This window comes from Amphiprion ocellaris, chromosome 20, assembly GCF_022539595.1.
Source record: "Amphiprion ocellaris isolate individual 3 ecotype Okinawa chromosome 20, ASM2253959v1, whole genome shotgun sequence".
Lineage (NCBI taxonomy): Eukaryota > Metazoa > Chordata > Actinopteri > Pomacentridae > Amphiprion > Amphiprion ocellaris.
Genome location: NC_072785.1, coordinates 3,333,046 through 3,346,012, shown reverse-complemented (window position 1 = coordinate 3,346,012; position 12,967 = coordinate 3,333,046). Strand labels below are relative to the sequence as shown.

The 12,967-nt window shown below is 39.3% G+C and overlaps 1 protein-coding gene across 5 annotated transcripts in view; it reads right to left on the bottom strand.

Annotated features, from left to right (window-relative positions):
* Positions 1-7,425: 7,425 nt before the first annotated feature.
* si:ch211-266o15.1 (zinc finger MYM-type protein 4) overlaps positions 7,426-12,967 on the bottom strand; it is a 38,527-nt gene continuing 32,985 nt past the window's right edge. For all 5 annotated transcript variants that reach the window (XM_023294983.3, XM_035941376.2, XM_023294985.3 and 2 more), the window contains one exon: positions 7,426-11,726. In XM_023294983.3, coding sequence (XP_023150751.2) covers positions 11,582-11,726 — 145 coding nt within the window. In that variant the 3' untranslated portion in view covers positions 7,426-11,581. The remainder of the gene's footprint in view (positions 11,727-12,967) is intronic.

Sequence of the window (12,967 nt, the reverse complement as noted above, 5' to 3'; positions counted from 1 at the left end):
CTTCTTTTACCTCTGACTTAAATGTCGCCGCTGGTGAAAGTGAAGATAGGTAGGTTGTAAATTTCCCTTCTAGAGCAACAAAACTTAAACTTCACAAGACACATATACTATCGTTCAAAAGTTTGGGGTCACCCAAGCAATTTCATGTTTTCCAGGAAAACTAATTTAAAACCACTAATTGTACAAGCGTTTTCTAACCGGGTTCTGCTCAAGGTTTGTTCCTGTTAAAGGGGAGTTTTTTCTTGCCACTGTCGCCTTCGGGCTGCTCTGGGAGTTCAGGTTTATGGGTTCTGTAAAACGTCTTAAGATAATTTGAATTGCAATTGGCGCTACATAAATAAAACTGAGTTGAAATGAATTAATCATCAATGAGCCTTTCAGCACCATTAGCTAACACAATGTAGCATTAGAACACAGGAGTGATGGTTGCTGGAAATGTTCCTCTGTACCCCTATGGAGATATTCCATTAAAAATCTGCTGTTTCCAGCTACAATAGTCATTTACCACATTAACAATGTCTACACTGGATTTATCATTCATTTAATGTTATCTTCATTGAAAGAAATGCTCAGGACATTTCTAAGTGACCCCAAACTTTTGAATGGTAGTGTATTTATTATTTTATTTATTCATTTATTTGATCAGACACCATGCAATTAACATAGAACACATCTGATGTATTCCTTATAGAGTGTAAAGCATTAAGCTAATTTTCAACTCCCGCTCCTGGTTGGAGTTGAATTACATGAATTAAAGTTGCTCTACATTAGTTAAAGCTGCTGTATATCATTTAAAATTGCTCTAAATGAGTTAAAGTTGCTCTAAAATGAGTTAACATTGACCATACTACTACTACTACCACCATACTACTGTTCAATAGTTTGGAATCATCCAGACAATTCCATGTTTTCCATGAAAACTCCCACTTTTATTCATGTGCAAACATAACTGCACAAGGGTTTTCTAATCATCAATTAACCTTTCAATTTCTCAGTGACCCTAAACTTTTGAATGGTAGTGTTAATTGATTATATGTTGTATAACTCATCTGAATATGCAAAGTGACGCGTCATGAAATAAATGCTGTGGAATCAAAAGTTCAGTATTTGCCTCTGTATTAAAGTCAAGCGTAACAAAAAATTGGAAATACTCCACCTAAAATTACTATACTTGTACTTTGCCACTTCACACCACTACCTGAACACCTGAGACTAAGGTGTAGTCCATATTTTTACCAACATGTTTTATATCAGTGGGAATTATGCACACGGCGATTACGTGTTTCATATCTAGTGGTAGAGAATGGAAGCTGATCATGTGACATTTTTATCTATCAAGTCAAAGGAAGTTATCTGAATGGACAGATCTGATAACTTCTAACATCCTTATGCTCTGACAGCTTCTTTCCTTTAACCCTTACTGAACCACACAAGCTCACCAAGACTTTACACAATTACTAACACAATATTTATATTTTAGTGTGTGTTTGCAGGATCATAAACCGGTATTACTGAACTACATCCAGCATCTGATTTGTAGCCCTATCGCGTGAACTTCTGTAGAAAAATCAGCAGAAGAATTGAAGTCCAGCCACACATTAACACACTGAAAACAGCAAACATCAAACATGAGGAAGGACCTGCCGACAGCAGAAGGAAAGAATCCTCAATATTTGACTAACTGATAACAAATGTACGTCATTTTGTTCCTGTTTCTCTGGTTCATATGCAGATACACATTAAAACAGACAGCAAGCTACACAAGGAGAAAATGACTGGAATTTATGAGAAGCAATTCAGAGAATTCAGGCTACTGTTGACATTTCTGCATCAGTGAAATCTAATGTTTTTACTGAAAAATTCCTCCTCAACATTCAGGAGCAGTTCAAAAATTTGTTATTTATATCAGTCAGGATGAAAAATCTTGACAATAAGTGGAAACTCATAAATTTAGACTGTTTCCTTTGGGTCAATATATAATAGCGGGACTTTTTCTAACATAGTTGACATTTTGGTGATATCTAGTCATTTTTTATTAAAAACCAAGACACAAAATGACAAAAACGAGACTCAAAATGACAAAATGAGACACGAAATGACAAAAACGAGACTCAAAATGACAAAAAACGAAACAGAAAATGACGAGACATGAAACAACAAAAACAAGACTCAAAATGACAAAAACGACACGAAACGACAAAAACGACAGAAAAGGCCAAAAATGAGACAGAAAATGATAAAAATGAGACATGAAATGACAAAAATGACAGAAAACGACAAAAATGAGACAGAAAATGACAAAACCGATATACAAAACATGGAACAGGTCATGTGATCTAGAATTAACACACTTCTTTGAGAGGTGCACAAAAAACGCACAAAATGACAAAAAAAGACACAAAATGACCACGGAATAACACAAAACGACGAGAGACACACAAAATAACTACAAAAGAAACACCTAAAATGATCACAGACTGAAAACAGCCACAAAAATGCACAAAATGACCACAAAAAGACCTAAAATAGCCACAAAATGGACTGAAATGACCAAAAAAGAAACAAAATGACCACAGAGAAACCAAATGAGCCGGTCATGTGATCTGGAATCAACACTTCCTGGAGAGGTGTTTTTCTAATGGGGAACTTAGTTGAAAGTGATTTCGTGGAGGGGGCTGCACAGTGGCGTAGTGGTTAGCACTTTTGCCTTGCAGCAAGAAGGTCCCTGGTTCGCGTCCCGGCTTTCCCGGGATCTTTCTGCATGGAGTTTGCATGTTCTCCCTGTGCATGCGTGGGTTTTCTCCGGGTACTCCGGCTTCCTCCCACAGTCCAAAAATATGCTGAGGTTAATTGATTATTCTAAATTGCCCGTAGGTGTGAATGTGAGAGTGATTGTTTGTCTCTGTATGTAGCCCTGTGACAGACTGGTGACCTGTCTAGGGTGTCCCCTGCCTTCACCTGAGTCAGCTGGGATAGACTCCAGCCCCCCCCATGACCCTAGTGAGGATTAAGCGGTGTATAGATAATGGATGGATGGATGATTTCTTGGACACAGATACAATTTGTTATTTTCCATATAAAATGTGATATATTGCCAAAATAGAAATGTCTGTCACGATTATCTCAACTTCATAAAAGAACACAATCAAAGCAATTTTTGAATGAGCTCATTTTATTATTGTTTAGCTAATTAGAGGGTGGTTGTTATTAAATTCAGTTATTTAGTTGACATTTTAGTGATATCCAGTCATTTTTTTTTATCAATAAGTGATTGTTTCCATAATGTGTGCAGTATATATGCCATGGACTTCAAAAGTCCCTCAATTATAGATTGACTCCTTTGGTTTTGCTAAAATTTTACATTTGACTTTGATAACAAAATGTTCAGTAAGTATCACAGTGATTGTTTTTGGAGAGTTTCATTTAAACAAGTACATTTTAAGAAGGCTTGTTTTTCAGCAGATGACTCATATTTTCAGTTATCATTACAGGACTGATTTTAATCTGAACAATCACTCATTTATTTAGTGTCTGTTTTATTTATTCTCTCTTATAATGCAGAGCTGCTCAGTCCACAGCATCCAGAGGTTTTACTGCTGCAGTCTTATTTGTTCTGGTGTGGCCAGCGGCTTGTGGTGGTTAATGTTAGCAAACTTCATCTCTGATTACTGAGTTTATTCATTGATATCATGTCTTTTGTTGTGTCCTGTAATGATCACAATCAGTGCTGTTTTTCAAAGGACAGGATCACATTAACTGTGTGCACGCGGGTTAAATTCAGCATGAAAGTGATTCAGTCAGTGAACAAACAGGAGTGATCTCATAGCATGAGCTCTCCTGAGAAGCAGCGCCACACACTAGAAGCTTCTGGAAGGCTGAGTTCCTCCAGCTGGAATCTAAAGGCTGGGATGGTCCCACTGAGGACACAACAGGCTGCACACAGTCTACCAGTATTTATTCTCCCAACAGGAGGATCAGCAGCTCTGATGTCCTCTAATGGAGCTGGAGGAAAGACAGCAGCAGCATCCCACAGTGGACATGATGGAGACTAGGACAGTTCTAATAATATTGCATTTAGAATCACTCTTAGGTCTTCAAGTGCAATTTCTTCTAGTCCAGTCACAGCCAGAATACTAAACTAATTCTAAAAAAGCTGATTAAAACTAATTGATTCCATAAAAATCCATAATAAATATTGAGTATTGGTTCATTTTGGTGCCAGTGATCCACTAATGAAGGTCGTGCTTTTTATTAACCCTCGTGTCGTCCTGCAGGCCAAAATAACCCGTTTTAAAGTTTGAAAATGTGCAGAAAAATATATATTTTCACAGTGAAAGCTTCCACATTTTCAACATTTTTGGGAAATTCTTGAACATTTCTTTGGTGGAAAAAAAGAAATGTTAAAAAAAATGTTTAAGAACATTCAGAAAAAAATCAACCAAAATCCAGGGAATTTTGCTGGAAAATATGTAAAATTTTAATGATATATATGGAATCACTTTAGATATTTTTAGGATTTTTTTGGGAAGATTTTTATTAATTTTTTGAAAATATTTATGATTTTTTGGGGATTTAAAAAAAAAAAAACTTTCAAGGACAACTTTTAAGGAATTTTCTTCCAGAAAATTTTTGCAAATTTTTTATAAATTTGGGGCATTTTTTGCTGAATTTTTGCATTTTTTTCAGACAAGGGAACAATATTTTTTGGTTCTGTAAATGAGGACAACAGGAGGGTTCAGTCCTTCAGCAGTTGGATACACTCTGCAGAAATACAGACGAACCAACAGCTTGGAAGACAAACCAAGATCTGGGCATCCAAGGATTTCTTCAGCAAGAAATGACTGCATCCTGATCTGTATGTGCAGGAAAACCACCAAAGGACATCACAGGAGCTTCAGCAGCAGTGGTCAAACCAACCTGGTGTCTAGTGTTCCACCCACACTATACGGGGTCGACTTTTAGATCGTGGCTTAAGGTCCTACAAGGCTGTCAAGAAGCCCCTGATCAATGAGAGACAGAGGTTAGTCCACAAGCACACAAGAGCTGGACAGTAAGGAACGGGAAGAAGATTCTGTGGTCAGATGAGTCCAGTTTCCAGCTTTATCTTCCTCCTGCTAATGTGAGGGTACGCAGAAGGCCAGAAGAAGCATTATCTCCTACATGTACAGTACCTACTGCCAAGCATGGTGGAGGCAGTATCATGGTTTGTGGATTCATGAGTGCTGCTGGTGTTGGTCATCTCGCTGTCTGTGATGACACATTGAACTCTGTCAAGTATTCTACCATTCTCCAAACCCACATGCTCCTTTCTACACGTGCTCTGTTCTGTGGAGGTCAAACTGGATGTTTCTACCAGATAATGCTTCTTGAACACATCCAGGACCAGAAGAACTTGGCTGCAGGAGCTCAGTATCCAGGTCTTAGAGTGGCCAGATCAATGCCCAGACATGAGCCCCATTGAGAATCTGTGGTGGATTATTAAAAGGTCTGTGTCAAAGAGTAAACCAAAGAATTCAGAAGAATTAAAAGCAGTAATTCAAGAAGAGTGGGACCAGATGTTCCCTCAACAGTGTGAAAGACTCGTGGGGAACATCCAGCCAGGATTAGAGCTCTACTGCTGCTAATGGCAAGACTACTGAATATTCATTTGATGATGTGATGGTTTATTTATTTTTTGTTCAGTTTTGAACACGTTCTGTTATTTGTTGACTTTGATGCCGACAATGTTGAGAACTGACATACTGAAACTGTCAAGAATTTAGTTTTGTTAGTTTTTCTTGTAAACAATAAACAAAATATCATTTGTATTTGTTTGTGTCTGTCTAATGCAGCCACACCTTTGGAAACACCAAAAAGATATTTCATGATAACAACTGAGACTGTGTAAAATTTTAAAGGTGTCTAATACTAATAACTATATGGGTAATGAGAAAAGAGAAGCCACCCAGCAGCCTAGATATAAAACTTCTTATCTCTTATGTCAGACAGGAAGCTGAGAGTGAGCAGGAAGATGATGAGAGACGCTGCTGCTTTTACAGACGCCAGGAGGTCAGATAGAAGTTTGATCTGCCTGAAGCTCTGAACTCTGAAGACGTCTACATGGATCCAGATGGGATGTTTTACACAGAGGAATCCAAAGCTCCATGTGAGGAGGCAAAGAGAGTCGACTATGAGGAGGAGCTTGGAGGAGAAAACACACAGACGGCAACAACAGACACACAAAGCTGAAAACATCGACTGATCTACAGGCTGCTGGGCCAACATCCTTTCAGAATCTTTATACAAGTACTAAATTATGATCACGTGCGTTTTTACATGCACATTTGTTTTGTAAAATAAGTAAATTGACAACTGAACTACATTTTCCTCTTAGTTGATCAGAAATAAATCCACTCTCTAGTTTTTAACGGCACATTAAAGACTTTAACTACAGGACGGCTGTTTTACAGCAGACATCCACCAAGTCTTTATCTAAACCACAGGTGTCCAACATGTGGCCTGCGGGCCAAAAGCGGCCCTCCAGAGGGTCCAATCCGGCCCTCAAAGTGTAAAAAGAAGACATTAACTGCAGATTGTAAATTTGTAAAACTATAAATTTAAAATAATTTCTAGACCATGACAAGCTGTGAGGATCATAAAGTAAAATACTAGATTGTTCAGTGTTCTTTTGCCGTTTTGTGTCTTTTTTTTGGCTGATTTTTATCATTTGTCTCATGTTTTTGACATTTTGTTTTTTGTTTTTTTGTATTGTTTAATTTCCTTTTTGTCTCATTTGTGTTTGTCTCATTTTTATCATTTTGTGTTTTGCTTTTTTCCTTGTTTTCTGTATCGTTTTTGTCATTTTGTTTCACATTTTTGTCCTTTTTGTCTAATTTGCCCATTTTTTTGTCACTTTGTAACTTTTGTCTAATTTTTTTGTCTCCTTGTCATTTTGTTTCTTGCTTTTTTTCTCATTTTTGTAATATTTTGTCTTGTTTTTGTTGTTGTCTAAAATCCTGTATCATTCAGTTCCAGATAGCTGTGACTAAATGTTGTGTTCCTTTGTAGACACTCTGGAAGTTGTAATGTGGAAATGATAAACTGAATTGAATTTATTTTTCTTAAAAAAATTCAGGCTGTTCATAATGTTTTGTAAAAAGATTATTCCTTCAATGTGAATATTTTCAGAATGTACTTTTTTTGCACTAAAACAAAGGAATCATTTGGAGTTATGCTTGTTTATAGGTTATAATGCTGTGGTTTTACTGGTCCTGTCTAATGGAGATCAAATTGGGATGTATGTGGAACCTGATCTAAATGTTTCAAACTAAACCTAAAGTATCCAACAGCTGTTATTCTTTTAGTATTATGCATCATTACACCACTGATTTATTTTGCAAATTTAGTAAATGAGAGAATCGCAGACAAAATGATCTTAAACACAGATTTTTAAAAACATTTTATGCATTTTTTTTAATGAATTGATGTTTCAAAACTGTACTTACACTCTCAGCATCACATTTCATCTCCATTATGCTCTCGTTATCCTTTGTGTGAAAACCAAAGAATGGATTTTCTTTTTTAAACACTTAATGGTGATACAGCATCTTGTGAATGACATAAAACATCACTCTGCCTTTGGGCCTATTCTTACTGAACAACCGTCAAGTTTTAGACAGCAGGGATAATATTGAGGCAGTAAGATTTCATTTCCACCAGCAGCGATGACGGCAGCATGCTGTCTAAAGAACGTCACCAACATGAACCCTGGATCATTTTAATCGTTACAGCAGGGCAGGTCTCATCTGTAGAGTCTGTAACTGGTTTCCACAAGACACTGTGGCCTCTGTGTCACAACATAAACAGCAAAATAGATGAAAACAACAACGAATTCAACAAAAGAACCTGCTCCCTGACTTCCACAACGACAAAGAACAAAAGTCACGTTTTCATTAAATCTCCACATAGACCCTTTAGCCAGAGTTTTAGGTTTGCTTCTGTTCCGTCAGCAGCTCCTCCTTTCAAAAAATATAATCTAGAATGACAATAACCAACATATTACACTATAAAGGCATTAATGTTCAGCATATGCAGATGTGTTATGAGGTGTAGCCTCTCTGTGTGAAGCAGCGTCACAGTTAGGCTTCAGGTTCGGATGGTTTGAGTCACCGGGACTCAAAAAGCAGTTCAGAAACACGACAGAAAACAGAAATGAACCGTTAACCAAACACAGCGTTACTTATCAGACAGGAAACCTCAAGTGTTAGAAGTGTTTCTCTAGTACTTTTGAATTGTCTGCTGCTCATCCAAGATCTCCAAACTACAAACAAATGAAAAGTTAGGATAACGTCCCAAAAGAAAAGATAATGGCACCGTTAGGTTTAGAGACACTGGGATACTCATGGGGACCAGAGGTTACATTATGACTGGAATAAAAACAGTAACTCTGTTTTTCTGATGATTCTAAAACCAGTAAAGGTGTGAGAGCAGATTCTATGCTGGTAGTGAGTGACTCTTTCAGTAAGAGAACTGTATGGAGGAGGCCAAACCTTGATGGATCTACATGAACAAGAGGGGAGAAGAAAAAGGAAAAAGGCCACACACGATCAACAATTTAAAGGGGGAAAAAAAAATTGAGAACCAGTTAAAGTAAAACAACAGGCGAGAGGCACTGAATTTTCTTTATCATTGCAAGAAAGGTTACACTGATATATATTAAAGTTGTTTTTTAACCAAATGTCACCCAGTCGGTGTCGCCTACATACAACATGTATGATGCATTCTGGAAATTCTATATTTAATTATATGTAATAGAACTTCTCAAGTTTCTCTAAGTGACATTTTAACCAGCTTTTCTGCAGATTTGTGTGACCACAACACAAATACTGAATCACATTTGCTCAAAATGTCCTCAAAATTCTCTTAGGTTTTGGTGAACAACATGGAAGCAGCAGAAATATTAAAATTCATACAAGTCGATACTCTCCACAGAAAGTGGAGAAGCAAAGAGGGGCGGCAGTAACAAAACAACACATTTAGACTCCATGATAAAAACATCAGACTTTGTCAGACGGATGTAACTTTTCCTTCTCCACCAACCTGTGACCAGACCTGGTGCTATGGTCTACATCATGGAGCTCACAGTGCCCTTTGGGAGCTCAGTAGAGGAGGCCTATGACTGCAAGAAGCTGAGGGATATGGAGCTTGCTGCCGATGCAAAACAGAGAGACTGGAAGGTGAGGGTCTGACTAATCGAAGTAGGCTGCAGAGGAATCGTTGCCACCTCGACATCCAGGCTTCTCTGGGAGATGGGAGTACGTGGGAAGGTCCACCGGCGGGTGATGAAGGACCTCTCCAGAGCTGCTGAAAAGGGAAGTCAGTGGCTGTGGATGAAGAGAAAGGACTCCATCTGGGCCTTCAGGTATAGATGGCATCTGGGGGTGAACCTGGGACGCTGGGATTCACTGCTGAACCCTCTGGAGGTGTCGTGGACCGATCAGCGAAACACCAACAAAGGAGGGCGCCCACTCAATAACCCAGAGGATGCCCTCACTCACCTGAACATCCCACAGAGTCTTAGGTGTCTCATCTATGCAAGAAGGGATATCAACATCTAGTCCTACACAACAGACAGGTTGCTGCTTAAACCAGCCTCACATGGTGGGAGTCTATCGGAAATAAAAAGCCCACCTGACCGGCTCGACATACAGTGGGTACGGAAAGTATTCAGACCCCTTTACATTTTTCACTCTTTGTTTCATTGCAGCCATTTGCTAAAATCAAAAAAGTTCATTTTATTTCTCATTAATGTACACTCAGCACCCTATCTTGACAGAAAAAACAGAAATGTAGAAATTTTTGCAAATTTATTAAGAAAGAAAAACTGAAATATCACACGGTCATAAGTATTCAGACCCTTTACTGTGACACTCATATTTAACTCACCTGTGGTCCATTTCTTCTGATCCTCCTTGAGATGGTTCTACTTCTTCATTGGAGTCCAGCTGTGTTTAATTAAACTGATTGGATTTGATTAGGAAAGGCACACACCTGTCTATATAAGACCTTACAGCTCACAGTGCATGTCAGAGCAAATGAGAATCATGAGGTCGAAGGAACTGCCCAAGGAGCTCAGAGACAGAATTGTGGCAAGGCACAGATCTGGCCAAGGTTACAAAAGAATTTCTGCAGCACTCAAGGTTCCTAAGAGCACAGTGGCCTCCATAATCCTTAAATGGAAGAAGTTTGGGACGACCAGAACTCTTCCTAGACCTGGCCGTCCAGCCTAACTGAGCAATCGTGGGAGAAGAGCCTTGGTGAGAGAGGTAAAGAAGAACCCAAAGATCACCGTGGCTGAGCTCCAGAGATGCAGCAGGGAGATGGGAGAAAGTTCCACAAAGTCAACTATCACTGCAGCCCTCCACCAGTCGGGCCTTTATGGCAGAGTGGCCCGACGGAAGCCTCTCCTCAGTGCAAGACATATGAAAGCCCACATAGAGTTTGCCAAAAAACACATGAAGGACTCCCAGACTATGAGAAATAAGATTCTCTGGTCTGATGAGACCAAGATTGAACTTTTTGGCGTTAATTCTAAGCAGTATGTGTGGAGAAAACCAGGCACTGCTCATCACCTGCCCAATACCATCCCAACAGTGAAACATGGTGGTGGCAGCATCATGCTATGGGGGTGTTTTTCAGCTGCAGGGACAGAACGACTGGTTGCAATTGAAGGAAAGATGAATGCGGTCAAGTACAGAGATATCCTGGAAGAAAACCTCTTCCAGAGTGCTCTGGACCTCAGACTGGGCCGAAGGTTCACCTTCCAACAAGACAATGACCCTAAGCACACAGCTAAAATAACAAAGGAGTGGCTTCGGAACAACTCTGTGACCATTCTTGACTGGCCCAGCCAGAGCCCTGACCTAAACCCAATTGAGCATCTCTGGAGAGATCTGAAAATGGCTGTCCACCAACGTTCACCATCCAACCTGACAGAACTGGAGAGGATCTGCAAGGAAGAATGGCAGAGGATCCCCAAATCCAGGTGTGAAAAACTTGTTGCATCATTCCCAAGAAGACTCATGGCTGTACTAGCTCAAAAGGGTGCTTCTACTCAATACTGAGCAAAGGCTCTGAATACTTATGACCGTGTGATATTTCAGTTTTTCTTTTTTAATAAATTTGCAAAAATTTCTACATTTGTTTTTTCTGTCAAGATAGGGTGCTGAGTGTACATTAATGAGAAATAAAATGAACTTTTTTGATTTTAGCAAATGGCTGCAATGAAACAAAGAGTGAAAAATTTAAAGGGGTCTGAATACTTTCCATACCCACTGTAACCGTTCTACTAGTAAATTAACAAAACTGGGCTCACAATATACTTGTTTACGCTCCCTTTTTCCTGTCTAACATTATCAGATGTTCTTAAACTCATTGTGCATTTTTGTGACGAGAAGATGAGGTAACAAAACACAATGATCTCACGCTCTGTTTTTGTGTTTCTGTTTGTGTTTCATAAACCTGTGGGCCTCAGTCTGAAATGACTGATGAGTGTACATACAGTTTCATTCACTGTGAACTGTTGGATGGTCACCGCTCAGTATCACTGTAGGCCGATATCCTTGGCGGCGGCTGAAGACTGAAGCTGGGCTGCTTCCTGCTGCTGAACCTCTCTGACAGCCAAGATTCGAGTGAGCATGCTCTGTAGCGTGGAGCTGTCCAACGGCTGAGAAGTGAACCAGTGGGAACTGTGGAGGTGAGAGGCAGAAATCAAATTTAAAAAAAATAAATCACAATTTTTATCCACCTTACATTAAAAGAGTCTTTGCATGTTTGACAAATAGACTGAAACCAAAGGTGGGAATTTCTCTTTAACTAACATGGATATTAAAACAAAATGGATATTACAACAAAAACTAGAACAAAGGATTACAGAAACACAGACAAAAAGTGCCAGGTACTAGAAACAGGCAGGTTTGATACGTGTTAGTCACTGATTCTACTGATTTATATCAAATAGGATGAATGATTATTGTCAATATTTTGCTTTACACAAGGCCCTCTATACCTCCGTCCTGTGGTTATTCAGGTATGGGATGATTCCTCTGAGAATTGGTTAGTCTGTTTGTTTTTATTGATTTACTATGATGATAAAATACTTGATGTTTGCAGCCTGAAACTGCACTGCCAAGTTGGACCACTCTGAAGAGTTTAGTTAAGTATTTACTGCTTGAATCTTCATCAAAACGACTGGCTCTGGTAACTGATGCCACTGCAGAAGTTCAATACCAAAAATCTCTGGCTCCTATAGAGTTTAATTCAAAAGCCCTGCTTCAGAAATGTTTCCATAAGAGATAACCTAAAGTGTTGAACATCAGCTATAAAAACCTGGTTCAGATCCTAACAATTTCAATAACCTCTGCCCCATTTCTAACCTGCTTTTCATCTCCTAAATAGTCAAAAAAATTGTTGCCGCTCAACTCCATTCCCGTCTAACTTACAACAGCCTCTACAAAATATTCCAGTCTGGTTTCCAGCTATAATAAAAATCACCAATGATCTCCTCCGAGCAGCTGATTCTGGATTACTCACCATTCTCATTCTCCCTGATCTGAGTGCGACCTTCGACACAATTTCTTTTATTTAATAGTTATTTTTTTGGTCTTTTGTTGGTTTTATCCAATAGGTAAGTAGAGAGGCAGACAGGAAGGTAGGGAGAAAAATGGGGCGAAGACCTGCAGCAAAGGGCCGTGAGCTGGAATCGAACTCAGGCCGCTGCGTCAGGGACTGCAGCCTCTGCTCATTGGTCGCTCACTCAACCTGTTGAACTATCTGGGCGCCCTTGACACAATTTCTCATTCCATCCTCCTCAATAGGCTGTCAGCTCATCCAACTCAAGGCCTTCTGTTTCGAGCCCTCCTCCATCTCTTCAGGTGTGCCCCAGGGCTCTGTCCTGGGGCCCTTTCTCTTCATCATCTGCCTCCTTCCC